The sequence below is a fragment of the Schistocerca serialis genome, chromosome 6 (genome assembly GCF_023864345.2).
Source record: "Schistocerca serialis cubense isolate TAMUIC-IGC-003099 chromosome 6, iqSchSeri2.2, whole genome shotgun sequence".
Lineage (NCBI taxonomy): Eukaryota > Metazoa > Arthropoda > Insecta > Orthoptera > Acrididae > Schistocerca > Schistocerca serialis.
The window spans coordinates 468,795,974-468,811,355 of NC_064643.1; the positions used below are offsets into that span (position 1 = coordinate 468,795,974).

Here is a 15,382-nt window from a genome sequence, read left to right on the forward strand (position 1 = left end):
TGTACAGTACTTCGCGCTCGGATATGAAGCGGCTGCAGTGGGGCGGAGTGAGTGAGAAACAACCGGTGCGTGAGCATGTTTAAAAGCAGTTCTTTCAAAAGATCGTAACAGCGTGCTATCAGAAATACGGCCCAAATTTTTCTGCAGTCTCGATTTCTGGGGTTGGTATCTTGCAAATGTGCTTTGTTCACCTCAAAGTATGAGGTCAAGTTGATGCAGTCTCTTTGTCAGTGCAAATCTCAGAGAAAAGGAAATCATTATTTTCATTCACTGATATTCTAGGAATATCCTGAAGAAAGTAAAGAATAAAAGTTCTCTTTGTAGAATTCGCACTTTATTACGCGTTGACCACAAAAGAATACGCATATACAGGGTGTTTCAAAAATGACCGGTATATTTGAAACGGCAATGAAAACTAAACGAGCAGCGATAGAAATACACCGTTTGTTGCAATATGCTTGGGACAAGAGTACATTTTCAGGCAGACAAACTTTCGAAATTACAGTAGTTACAATTTTCAACAACAGATGGCGCTGCGGTCTGTGAAACTCTACAGTACGATATTTTCCACATATCCACCATGCGTAGCAATAATATGGCGTAGTCTCTGAATGAAATTACCCGAAACCTTTGACAACGTGTCTGGTGGAATGGCTTCACATGCAGATGAGATGTACTGCTTCAGCTGTTCAATTGTTTCTGGATTCTGGCGGTACACCTGGTCTTTCAAGTGTCCCCACAGAAAGAAGTCACAGGGGTTCATGTCTGGCGAATAGGGAGGCCAATCCACGCCGCCTCCTGTATGTTTCGGATAGCCCAAAGCAATCACACGATCATCGAAATATTCATTCAGGAAATTAAAGACGTCGGCCGTGCGATGTGGCCGGGCACCATCTTGCATAAACCACGAGGTGTTCGCAGTGTCGTCTAAGGCAGTTTGTACCGCCACAAATTCACGAAGAATGTCCAGATAGCGTGATGCAGTAATCGTTTCGAATCTGAAAAATGTGCCAATGATTCCTTTGGAAGAAATGGCGGCCCACACCAGTACTTTTTGAGGATGCAGGGACGATGGGACTGCAACATGGGGCTTTTCGGTTCCCCATATGCGGCAGTTCTGTTTATTGACGAAGCCGTCCAGGTAAAAATAAGCTTCGTCAGTAAACCAAATGCTGCCCACATGCATATCGCCGTCATCAATCCTGTGCACTATATCATTAACGAATGTCTCTCGTGCAGCAATGGTAGCGGCGCTGAGGGGTTGCCGCGTTTGAATTTTGTATGGATAGAGGTGTCAACTCTGGCGCATGAGACGATACGTGGACGTTGGCGTCATTTGGACCGCAGCTGCAACACGGCGAACGGAAACCCGAGGCCGCTGTTGGATCACCTGCTGCACTAGCTGCGCGTTGCCCTCTGTGGTTGCCGTACGCGGTCGCCCTACCTTTCCAGCACGTTCATCCGTCACGTTCCGAGTCCGTTGAAATGTTTCAAACAGATCCTTTATTGTATCGCTTTTCGGTCCTTTGGTTACATTAAACCTCCGTTGATAACTTCGTCTTGTTGCAACAACACTGTGTTCTAGGCGGTGGAATTCCAACACCAGAAAAATCCTCTGTTCTAAGGAATAAACCATGTTGTCTAAAGCACACTTGCACGTTGTGAACAGCACACGCTTACAGCAGAAAGACGACGTACAGAATGGCGCACCCACAGACTGCGTTGTCTTCTATATCTTTCACATCACTTGCAGCGCCATCTGTTGTTGAAAATTGTAACTACTGTAATTTCGAAAGTTTGTCCGCCTGAAAATGTACTGTTGTCCCAAGCATATCGCAACAAACGGTGTATTTCTATCGCTGCTCGTTTAGTTTTTATTGCCGTTTCAAATATACCGGTCATTTTTGAAACACCCTGTACAAAGGCGTGCTGAATTGAAATGGCGCGAAATTTTTTATTCTCTTCTCAGTATCGGCTCTAGTATTACATGTCATGCATATTATTTGGTCGACAATCCCGCTTCACTGACGCAAGCTGCAACCCTCCGTCGCTAGATGGCCATGATTTGTAGGATTTAACACGGTGGTGTTATGCTGGTGCGTAACAGAGTTCTCTAGACGAATTTGTAACCGAAGAAAACGTGCATCCAATTGAAATCCCTAGAAGAATGAAAGCTGAGTACGGTGATGATTGTATCAGTAATTGGCCAAGCTGGCTTGTTCCTGCTCATAACGAAGTAAACGGTGGTGCCACGCTGAACTTGTGTGATAGAGTTCGGGATTGACGGCCGCGTACGGCAATCAACGAGGCGAGCCCATCAGACAAAATCATCACATAACACACAAACACTATTCTCAGAAGTGTGAAATATCACGAGGGCTTGTCCAGACCATCACTGTGGAACTGCGGAACGGAAAACTGCGTGCACAGTGGGCGCTCGAATGCTCATTTCTGTAATGAAGCAGAGGAGACTGGACGTCTGTCAACAATCTATTTTGCGTTTAAAGCGTGAGGGTGATGTTTGTTAACAACACTGTGAAGGTGATCAAAGCCGTGTCCACCACTTTGACTCCGAAACAAGATATCATCAGTGGAGTTCCGCCGCAAAGGATCACCAACGACAAAAAAGTTCAAGACCATGCCACCAGCATGCAAAGTTATGCTCATAATCTTCAAGGATGTTCGTGGTGTGATGTACTTGGAATTCATCCGTAAAAGGACCACCATATACTCTGGAAGATACTGCGAGAGCCTCAGAAAACTGAAAGCAAGAGTTGAGGAGCTCTTCCACACACTAAGCACCCTCTCCTTCAGCAGCACAATGCCAGACGAAACAAGACCGCTGCGACATATGCAACAATCCGACGCTTTGGTTTCTCTGTCATCGATCAACCACCATACAGTCTCGACTTGGCCCCATCCGATTTTCGTATGTTTCCTCAACATAAAGACCACCTTCTAAATGATTTTGATGGTGATGAAGCGGTGCAAGCAGAGGTGAGGTAGTTTAACAATCTACAGTGACGGTGTCAAAAAACTGATCTCTCTTTGGGGAAAATGTTCTTCGTCAGGGTGACTATGTTGAGAAACAAATAATTAGACACGAAGAGTAAAGATGTAGAATATTAATAAGTTTGCTTTATATAAAAAACCTTTAGAGTTTCGACAAGAAAAATTCGGAAGCATTACTTTTCAGCACGCTCGTATATATGAACGGTCGTCAGATTAATGTGGGCATCACCTACGTTCAACGTCAGTGTGCAATAACAATTTCACAGATGGCAGGTGGCAGCACTAGCAGTGAAAGGTGCATAAAGCATGTCGGGCGAACACCGAAAACACTATAGTACATGTTGTACATTACTGGCCATTACAATTGCTACACCAAGAAGAAATGCAGATGATAAACGGGTATTTAATGGACAAATATATTATACTAGATTGGGTGGATAGATCCTGAGAAATCAGTACCCAGAACAACCACCTCTGGCCGTAATAGCGGCCTTGATACGCCTGGGTATTGGGTCAAACAGAGCTTGGATGACATGTACAGGTACAGGTACAGCAGCTTCAACACGATACCACAGTTCATCAAGAGTACTGACTGGCGTATTGTGACGAGCCAATTGCTCGGCCACCATTGACCAGACGTTTTCAATTAGTGAGAGATCTCGAGAATGTGCTGGCCAGGGCAACAGTCGAACATTTTCTGTATCCAGAAAGGCCGTACAGGACCTGTAACTTGCGGTCGTGCATTATCCAGCTGAAATTTAGGGTTTCGCAGGGATCGAATGAAGGGTAGAGCCATGGGTCGTAACACATCTGAAATGTAACGTCCACTGTTCAAAGTGCCGTCAATGCGAACAAGAGCTGATCGAGACGTGTAACCAATGACATCCCATACCATCACGCCGGGCGATACGCCAGTATGGCGATGACGAATACACACTTCCAACGTGCGTTCACATCGATGTCGCCAAACACGGATGCGACCATCATGATGCTGTAAATAGAACCTGAATTCATCTGAAAAAGTGACTTTTTGCCATTCGTGCACCCAGGTTCGTCGTTGAGTTCACCACTGCAGGCGCTCCTGTCTGTGATGCAGCGTCAAGGGTAACTGCAGCCATGGTCTCCGAGCTGATAGTCCATGCCGCTGCAAACGTCGTCGAACTGTTCGTGCAGATGGTTGTTGTCTTGCAAACGTTCCCATCTGTTGACTCAGGGATCGAGACGTGGCTGCACGATCCGTTACAGCCATGCGGATAACATGCCTGTCATCTCGACTGCTAGTGATACGAGGCCGTTGGGATCCAGCACGGCGTTCCGTATTACCCTCCTGAACCCACTGATTCCATATTCTGCTAACAGTCATTAGATATCGACCAACGCGAGCAGCATTGTCGCGATACGATAAACCGCAATGGCGATAGGTTACAATCCGACCTTTATCAAAGTCGGAAACATGATGGTACGCATTTCTCCTCCTTACACGAGGCACCACAATAACGTTTCACCAGGCAACTTCGGTCAGCTGCTGTTTGTGTATGAGAAATCGTCCTTTCCTCGTGTCGGCATGTTGTAGGTGTCGCCACCAGCACCAACCTTGTGTGAATGCTCTGAAAAGCTAATCATGTGCATATCACAGCATCTTCTTCCTACCGGTTAAATTTCGCGTCTGTAGCACGTAATCTTCGTGGTGTAGCAATTTTAATGGCCAGTAGTGTTAATACGGAAACGGAGCGATTTATCAGACGTCCAAAAGGGCATAATCATTGGCTTTCGGGCCAAGGGTTGTAGCATTTCCTAAACAGATAATTTCGCAAACTGTTCGCGTTGTTTAAATCTACGGTGCATGGTAAAATGTCGCTATCCAAAACCGGCGCCGAACAAACGGTGGTGCATTGCGGGGTATAGATGACAGGGGTGAACGACGGTTGCGGAGATGTGTACTGGCGAGTAGACGTGCAACTGTTGACCAGCTTACCATCCAGAAGAACCAAGGGGCTACCAACACTGTCCCCTCAAGACCGTCCTGCCTCCTCAGCAGACGCCTGATTCATGCATTCATGCTGACTAATGTTCTTCAGCAACGGAGGCTGTAATTTGAAACCCAGTTGCGCAACTGGATATCTACTGTGTGGCAACAGGTGACCCTTTCAGATGAATCAAGTTTTATGCTCCATAGGAGAGATGGCAATTAGCGTGAAAAATCAGAAAGTAAATACCTTGCAACAATCGTCGCAAGGGTCCAGGCAGGAGGAGGTAAGCCGGCCGCGGTGGCCGTGCGGTTCTAGGCACTGCAGTCCGGAACCACACTGCTGCTGCGGTCGCAGGTTCGAATCCTGCGTCGGGCATGGATGTGTGTGATGTCCTTAGGTTAGTTAGGTTTAAGTAATTCTAAGTTCTAGGGGAGTGATGACCTCAGATGTTAAGTCCCATAGTACTTAGAACCATTGAACCGAAGGAAGTAACGTCTGGGGAATGTTTTCGTGGCATTCCACGGATGATCTCGTCATTCTGGAAGGCCCAATGGATCGGCATAAGTATGCTTCTATCCTCGGGAACCATGTCCATCTCTACATTCAGTTTGGCTTTCCTCGGCAGGAGAGTGCTGCGTGTGACAACTCACTGTGTACGTGCGTTGTCCGAAGAGCACTAGTATGAGCTTACCGTACGCCCTTGGTTACAAAACTCCCCGGATTTAAAGCCAATAGAGAATCTGTTGGGCCCCCTCGATCGGACAGTACGCGTCATGGACCCTCAACCGAGAAACATAGCGCAGCTGGGCTGGCTACAGCACTGGAATTGTCATGACCCAACATACCTGTTCCTTCCGGAACTCATTGACGCCATTGCTGCACGTCTCGCAGCGGTCCGCGCTTCAGAAGGTGGTTATTCAAGCTTTTGAATAGACAGTATGTATTCGTGGATGACAAAATCAAAAAAGAAAAATTATGAACAGTCGTGATGGTGAATACTATAGTCAAGCCAAAGGAAAGCCGTAGTAACTTTCCAATCGTTACAGTATGAAATCGAGTCGACATCAGCAAGCAGCTTTAACGAATTACTTTAAGGTAGTATTCAGATTTCATGAAAGCCTTTTCAGTTATTTGCTGTTAGTAGTTCGGTTTTGTCAGATGTGTACATCTTTCACGCTGTGTTTTCTACCCCAAAACGTTCCGCTGACCACTCATTATTTCTGCACTACATCAATACTCCGCAAACTGCCTTTCGGTGTTGGCGATGGGGAATTATGGTCCGACTGTCTTTTCTCCCTTTTCCCGTTCTATTCGTGAATGGTGCGTGGGCAGACTGACTGCCAACAAACCTCTGTATGACATCTTGTTTCTCTGATTTTCTCGTCGAGATCATTTTTAAGACATACGCGGGAGGAGGTAATGTCTTTCACGACTGTTCTTGGAAAGTATTTTCTCGAAATTTTAACCTTAAATGTCTCTGTGACGCGCAAAGCCTCCCTTGTAGCGTCTCCCAGTGGTGTTTGTCGAGCATCTCTGTAACATCCTCGCGCCGAATAAATCATACCGTGACAAAACGCAACTCTCTTCGTTGGATCTTCTCTATGTGTTTTATAACTCCTTGTTGGTAAGGGTCCCAGACTGATGTACAGTACTCAAGAATTGGTCATACGAGCGTTTTGAAAGCTACTCCTTTCGTGACTGAATTATATTTGCTTTTAAGATTCTCCCAATGATTGTCAGTCTTGCATCTACTTTTACTGCTGCTTATTTTATGTGATCAGTCCTTAGGCCGCTCTGGATGTGTTCCGCTACGTATTTTACAGTAGTTTCCAGCGACTTGTCGCCAATAGTGTAACCGGCCAGTAGTTGATCTCTTCGTCTCTGTACGCGCAGTACATTACAGTTATTTAATTTCAGAGTAAACTGCCACTGCCTACACTAGGCATCGATCCCCTGCAGCTCTTCCTGGATTTCTCTACCATCTCCTGGCGTTGCAACCTTCCTGCAGAAAATGGCATCTTCCGCGAGTAGACTCACGCAGCCTCCATTGTCACCCAGTAGATCATTAATATATGACCCACCCTAGAGTTTCTCCAGAAATTAACTCTACACTTGACCTTTTTTTAAGAGCGACCTGTTTGGTTCTATCTGCATAGAAGTCCTGTACCACGTTTCACAACTCTGCAACACGATGGCCATTGACATAAAATTACAATTTTGCTCGTCTGTACCACAACCCTTCTTGGAAACTGGAACGGTCTGGATTCATGTTGAATAATTACATAAGCTTGTGGAATAATCAGATTTAGTTGTAGTCAGTTTCCAGAGTTACTGTGCTCGTGGCGCATTTAAATACATAGTTTTGTGACTGACCTGCAACAGCAAAGAGCCGTCGGCGACCACGATGCGGATGCAGAACTTGTGGCCGGCGTCCCAGCGAGCCACCACGTACACCTCTTCCATGCTGGAGTACGGCACGGACGTCTCCATGAAGCCCGTCGGCTTTAACAGACAGAAGCAGACAGCAATCAGTACGTGACTGAATGAAGCGGGAACTCGAGACATGATCAACAAGAAATGAGGAAGCTGCCCCCTCACACATTTGTTTCGCTTTTGACTTATATTTACACTACTGGCCATTAAAATTGCTACACCACGAAGATTACGTGCTACAGACGTGAAATTTAATCGACAGGAAGAAGATGCTGTCATATGCAAATGATTAGCTTTTCAGAGCATTCACACAAGGTTGGCACTGGTGGCGATGCCTACTACGTGCTGACATGAGGAAAGTTTCCAACTAATTTCTCATATACAAACAGCAGTTGACCGGCAATGCCCGGTGAAATGTTGTTGTAATGCCTCGTGTAAGGAGGAGGAATGCGTACCATCACGTTTCCGACGTTCATAAACGTCAGATTGTAGCCTACCGCGATTGCAGTTTATCGTATCGCGACATTGCTGCTCGCGTTGGTCGAGATCCAATGACTGTTAGCAGAATATGGAATCGGTGGATTCAGGAGGGTAATGCAGAACACCGTGCTGGATCCCAATGGCCTCGTATCACTAGCAGTCGAGATGACAGGCATGTTATCCGCATGGCTGTAACGGATCGTGCAGCCACATCTCGATCCCCGAGTCAAAAGATGGGGACGTTCGCAAGACAACAACCATCTGCATGAACAGTTTGACGTCGTTTGCAGTAGCATGGACTATCAGCTCGGAGACCATGGCTGCGGTTGCTCTTGACGCTGCATCACAGACAGGAGTGCCTGCGATGGTGTACTCAATGCCGAACCTGGGTGCACGAATGCGAAAACGTCATTTTTTCGGATGAACCTAGGTTCTGTTTACAGCATCATCATGGTGGCATCCGTGTTTGGCGACATCGCGGTGGAAGCGTGTATTCGTCATCGCTATACTGGCATATCACCCGGCGTGATGGTATACGGTGCCATTGGTTACACGTCTCAGTCACCTCTTGTTCGCACTGACGGCACTTTGAACAGTGGACGTTACATTTCAGATTTGCTACGACCCGTGGCTCTACCCTTCATTCGATCCCTGCGAAACCCTACATTTCAGCAGGATAGTGCACTGGGCAGCACATTCTCCAGAGATCTCACCAATTGAAAACGTCTGGTCAATGGTGGCCGAACAACTGGCTCGTCACAATACGCCAGTCACTACTCTTTATGAACTGTGGTGTTGTGTTGAAGCTGCATGGGCAGCTGTACCTGTACACGCCATCCAAGCTCTGTTTGACTCAATGCCCAGGCGTATCAACGCCTTTGTTACGGGCAGAGGTGGTTGTTCTGGGTACTGATTTCTCAGGATCTATGCACCCAAATTGCGTGAAAATGTAATCACATGTCGTTTCTAGTATAATATAGTTGTCCAATGAATACCCGCTTATCATCTGCATTTCTTTTTGGTGTAGCAATTTTAATGACCAGTAGTGTAGAAACAATCTGCTGTCACTGACAAAAAACACTCGCCATCGATCGCATCGACTGGGATCGACAGCCGCATGGCCACACTGGACATGTCGCGCAACTCATCGACTTTTACTCCGTAAGCGAATTAACAAATACGCTTTCATACACACAATAGACTGTAACATTCTTGAATTGGCACATATTATCCATTGGTATAAGTAAATATAATCCCCACCCCCTGATTCTGAACAATGTGTTTATGAGTTTTCCATTGGTTGTAATGAAGTAAGTGGAAATACCGTCGTAATGTTCCCCCAACGGGGCTCCCTCGGCCTCACCGGTAACTCGCTCTGTAATTATTTGCAAAGACCCTGATTTTACAGTGGTTCCAAACTCTCATAGGCCGCTCTTATTTTAAGAGTAGAGAATGGAAAGCTAGGTTTCTTGAGTGGTGATGAAAATAATTACTGTCTTTTTAGATTAGATTAGATTTACTTTCATTCCAATTGATCCGTAGTGAGGAGGTCCTCCAGGATGTGGAACATGTCAGAAAAACAACAATACATGACAAATATTTAAACTAAAACAAATAAGCTAATGTACCATTCCACAGGTCCCAAGTGGAATGATCGTCATTTTTTAATGAACACTAAGAGTCATTTTACAAATACTATTGCACTGAATTTAAAATAAAAAAGTTTTATATTTATTTATAAGGTAAGAAACATGTAATACAACTACTGCAATACTTATTTACAATGAACACATTACTGCACTGAAATGGTGCAGAAGTTAGATTATACTTACACACACACACACACACACACACACACACAAATTTTCAGTGAACACATTACTGCACTGAAATTGTGCAGAAGTTATGTTGTACTTATATACAAATCAGTTGGTTTTCCTCAGAAATTCATCAATGGAGTAGAAGGAGTTGGCCACCAATAAATCCTTTAGGCTTCTCTTAAACTGAATTTCATTGGTTGTTAAGCTTTTTATGGCTGCTGGCAAGTTATTGAAAATGTGTGTTCCTGAATAATGCACACCTTTTTGTACAAGACTAAGTGACTTTAAATCCTTGTGAAGATTATTCTTATTTCTAGTATTGATTCCATGAATTGAGCTGTTGGTTTGAAAAAGTGATATATTTTTAATGACAAATTTCATTAAGGAATAAATATATTGGGAAGCTGTAGTTAGTATCCCTAGTTCCCTAAACAGGCTTCTGCAGGATGTTCTTGAGTTCACACCACATATAATTCTTACTGCACGTTTTTGTGCCCGGAAAACTTTAGCTTGGCTTGATGAATTACCCCAGAAAATAATCCCATATGACATTATGGAATGAAAGTAAGCATAGTATGCCAGCTTTTTCATTTTTATATCCCCTATGTCTGACAAAATTCGCATTGCAAACAGAGATTTGTTAAGACACTTCAGCAGTTCTGTGGTGTGCTCCTCCCAGTTGAATTTATTATCAAGCTGTAATCCCAAGAATTTAACACCGTCCACTTCTTCTATCTTCTTGTCATCATATGTTAGACATATACTCTTGGGACACCCCTTACAAGTTCTGAACTGCATGTAGTGTGTTTTTTCAAAGTTTAGTGACAAAGAATTGGCTAGGAACCAGTGATTAATGTCTACAAATATTTTATTGGCTGATCTTTCTAAGACTACACTTGATTTGCTATTTATTGCAATGTTTGTATCATCAGCAAACAAAACAAACTTGGCATCTGGTAATGTTACTGATGAAAGGTCATTGATATACACAAGAAAAAGTAAGGGCCCCAAAATGGAACCTTGTGGGACCCCACATGTAATTAGTTCCCAGTTGGATGATGCCTGATAGCTTGATACATGTCTCTTTCCTAATAACACCCTTTGTTTCCTGCCAGAGATATAAGATTTGAACCATTTTGCAGCATTTCCTGTTACACTATAATATTCTAGTTTACTTAAAAGGATATTGTGATTTACACAGTCAAATGCCTTTGACAGATCACAAAATATACCAGTTGCCTGCAATTTTTTGTCTAATGAATTAAGTACATTTTCACTGTAAGTGTAGATAGCCTTCTCAATATCAGAACCTTTTAGAAATCCAAACTGTGACTTTGACAGTATGCTATTTGAGATAAGATGGTTATAAAGACGACTGTACATTACTTTTTCGAAAATTTTTGAGAATGCTGGCAACAGTGAAATTGGACGGAAATTTGATGCTATTTCTTTATCTCCCTTCTTAAACAGTGGCTTAACTTCAGCATATTTCAGCCATTCGGGAAATATTCCACTGATAAACGACTGGTTACACAGATAGCTTAATATGTTACTTAGCTCAGAATCACATTCTTTAATTAACTTTGTTGATATTTCATCATACCCACTAGATGTTTTTGATTTTAAAGATTTTATGAAGGACATTATTTCTGTTGGGGTAGTGAGGGTCAAATTCATATTATGGAAGTTACTTGAAATGTCTGGTCTAAGGTAATCCATAGCAGCATCTACCGAACCTGACAACCCCATCTTTTCAGTAACAGTTATAAAATGTTTGTTAAAAAGTTCTGCAACACTATACACATCTGTCACCAATGCATCATTTACTCTTAATGCTATTTGTTCCTCTTCATGTCTGGTTCTACCGGTCTCCTCCTTCACTATATCCCATATTGTCTTTATTTTGTTATCTGATATGACTATCTTTTCCTTGTAATATATTTGCTTTGACATCCGTGTTACAGTCTTTAATATTTTGCAGTATTTCTTATAATGTGCTATAGCATCAACATTGGAAATGTTTCGGATTGACAGATACAGTTTTCTTTTTGTTTTACAAGATACCCCTATTCCTCGAGTAATCCATGGCTTCTTTGTAGACTTTGCTCTAACCTTGGTAAGTTTTGGGGGAAAGCAGTGTTCAAATAAGGTAAGCACTTTATTAGCAAAAATGTTATATTTTTCATTCATGCCATGAGCACTGTAAACATCAGTCCAGTGAATGTCTCTGAGGAGTGTCCTAAAATAATCAATTTTTGGCTTACTGATTACTCTCTTGAGCTCAGATTTAACAGATTTTATATCCTGTTCAGTATTAACATTTAACAGAAGGAACTGCATGTCATGGTCTGAGAGGCCATTGACTATTGGTTTTGTAATATAATTTTGTTCATTTGACTTTTCTATAAAGATATTATCAATGGCTGTTTGTGAGCAAGTGGTTATCCTAGTGGGGAACTTTACTGTGGGAATTAAGTTGAATGATAGTGTTACTAACTCAAATAGGTTCTTATTGGGAGAGTCTTTAAGGAAATCTACATTGAAATCACCAGCAACCACTATTTCTTTGTTTTTGGTTGTTAAATGGGCCAGTACAGCTTCAAGGTGGTTTACAAACAGATTAAAGTTACCTGCAGGTGCTCGATATACACTTAATATTATGAAAGATTTTTTGTGAAAATCTAATTCTGTTGCACATGCTTCCATATGCTGTTCTAGGCAAAATTTATTAATGTCTATGTTCTTAAATTTATGACAGTTCCTGATGAATGTGGCAACTCCTCCTTTCTCCATTTCTGATCTACAATAGTGAGATGCTAACCTAAACCCTGTAACACTTAAAAGTTCTATACCAGTGGTCACATGATGTTCAGAGAGGCAGATTATGTCAGCTGGGTTTGAAGACTCTAATTCATCTATGCAGATAGTTAATTCATTAATTTTATTTCTCAGTCCTCGAATATAATTCAGAGGAGAAACGTACATAGCTTTCCACTTTTTGTCGATTTGTGGGTCCTTTCAGACAACTTCAGTGCGTTCTGTGCTCTCAAATAGAACAGTGAAGGCTGGGATTGAGTATGAAGAAGTTATTTGCATATCTGAATGCAGAGGGTAGTTTAAAAATTATACACTTAGAGCGGATGTCCCTGCTGGAGGAGTAACGACGTTTCAGGTGTATTCGATTGTTGTTGCAGCGTACTTCGCAACAAACCACCTTGGCAGCAATATAGTCAATATTCCTCTGGTCGTAGGGTGTAGATAGGATGGCTTCGGTACGACTTTACAGCAATTGAACCGACAAACTGGTCGTAATTTTGAGACGATGTTGTTGACTATATGAGGAAGGTCCACGAAGGCAGATAATGTTGTGGTGAAATGCAAAGGAGCAGCTACGGTCCTCGCGTTTATCGTAACGTTAGATAATATTTAAAGGGTCCCACTTCCAGCTAGGTCAGTTGCAAAATAAAGAGAGTAGAGTTAACAAGCTGTTTCCGACTACATGACGAGGGACACACCACAAAAAGATTAAGATCTTTGACGCTGGCTCCTCTTTCATTGACGGAGCTCTCAACGTCACGCCTGAATTTTCCGCCGTTATGGGTCTGGCTCTCATTTCGTGTATCATCACATATAGTTACCACATCAAAAACACAAAAACACACACACACACACACACACACACACACACACACACACACACACACACACACACGCGAATTTTCGAAGGCTGCAATTCATAACTGCGACTGAGTCACCATAGTTATTACCAACCGCTAAGAGTTATGGCCCAGCACAATGGTAAATGTACAATCCTGACGTGTAGAAGGCCGTAGGTTCGAAACCCGTCAAATGTAATGAATTTTTTTATTTCTGTATCTAATCAAAAGAGTCTGGTTATTATTTTTATTCAATTAAATTGTTTAAATGTAACTTTTTTTATTTCTAATACTGTGCTGCGTTATTTCTTTATCGTAATGGCTTTATTCGCTCTAATTTTTTATCCTATCATTCTTTTTTCGTTTGGAATCTACCTGAGTCACCTATAATCTGCAACCAAATGCCAACGAGGACTGCTCATAGTCTGGTAACTCGGAAGCTCGTGTAGTGTGAGGATATTTTCAGCTAACCAATGATAGCAAAAAATTACAGTTTGCTTTTAACGCTGAGACTGAATTACTTTAGTTTGCTCGTAGAGGTTAGCTTTAATTGCCGTGAGCAAAGCGTTCGCGACTTTAGTTCTACAGCAGACTATTGGCCGTTTTTCGGATACGTCGCATTTCGCGAGGTCGTCGTTAGCTTAGGGCAAGAATACGAGTATAAATGGAGAGCTACAAAACGCGTCGTCCGTCGCAGTTTGGTCACTGGTCACATAAAATCGGCGGTCTACAGAGCCTCTCGCATTTCTGACATACCTCGCGGCGTCCACTTCCAACATTGCTCCGTATTGCACGTTAACTGCATTTGCGAAGTGACTCGCCGTGATTTTGTGTCATCTATAACCGAGCGGCAACCGGCAGCCGATGTGGCAACACTGTAGCGGCGAGTGACAGACGTCGACCATCAAGTAATTTTAATCGGTCTATGGTGAAAATTACTTTGTGACTGGCGACCCGCTCCGGCTTCGCACGGGTAGCATTAAGATTTACGGCCAGACGGCTGGTCTTGCGTAGCGGTGATACATTATATACAGAAACCTTCTCCGGAAACAGACTGTCTGTTACTGAAAACTTTATCAGAATCCCCACAGTAGTTCCATCACATGCGAACAGAATAACGCGGCGGTGGACTTTTTAATGTGCTTACGTATGTAGTGACGTAAAGATATGTAGTGACAGAAAACGGCGGCGGGGGCTTCAATTTATAATACGTGGGCTATTCAGAAAGAAAGGTACGATCGGGTGCGAATGGAAAACACAGTGAAAATCTCGTGAAGCTTGGCACAGATGTGTTGGACAGTATCTCTACTATGACCCTCGATCGCGTCACGTCGCACTTTTCAAAAATGTTCAAATGTGTGTGAAATCTTATGGGACTTAATTGCTAAGGTCATCAGTCCCTAAGCTTACACACTACTTAACCTAAATTATCCTGAGGACAAACACACACACCCATGCCCGAGGGAGGACTCGAACTTCCGCCGGGACCAGCCGCACAGTCCATGACTGCAGCGCCTAAGACCGCTCGGCTAATCCCGTGTGGCAAAATGGCTCTGAGCACTATGGGACTTAACATCTGAAGTCATCAGTCCCCTAGACTTAGAACTACTTAAACCTAACTAATGTAAGGACATCACACACATCCATGCCGGAGGCAGGATTCGAACCTGCGACTGTAGCAGCAGCGCGGTTCCGGACTGAAGCGCCTAGAACCGCTCGGCCACAACGGCCCGCCTCGCTCTTTTCAATTCTGAACGCACAGTGAGCACGTTAAGATGCCTGGAACAATAGAATCTCCTGCCAGGTATGAGAGCCTAGTGAGAGATTTCGCCTGATGTCATGCAACCTACGTAGCATAGCTGTTACGCGTTTCCTTCTTCGTGACAATTCTCGCTCGTCCTGCTGGGGCAATGAGGATGCTCCTGCAGGATTTTCCATGGGAAGTCTTTGGTCACCCACACTATAACCCCTAATTGACTCCCTCTGAGTTTGGCCTCTGCTTACATGAACC

The 15,382-nt window shown here is 43.5% G+C and overlaps 1 protein-coding gene across 1 annotated transcript in view; it reads right to left on the reverse strand.

Moving 5' to 3' along the window:
- The window catches only part of LOC126484923 (C-Maf-inducing protein-like), a 970,852-nt gene that overhangs the window by 499,158 nt on the left and 456,312 nt on the right, over positions 1 to 15,382 (reverse strand). The window contains exon 2 of the mRNA XM_050108524.1: positions 7,356 to 7,484. Coding sequence (XP_049964481.1) covers positions 7,356 to 7,484 — 129 coding nt within the window. The remainder of the gene's footprint in view (positions 1 to 7,355; positions 7,485 to 15,382) is intronic.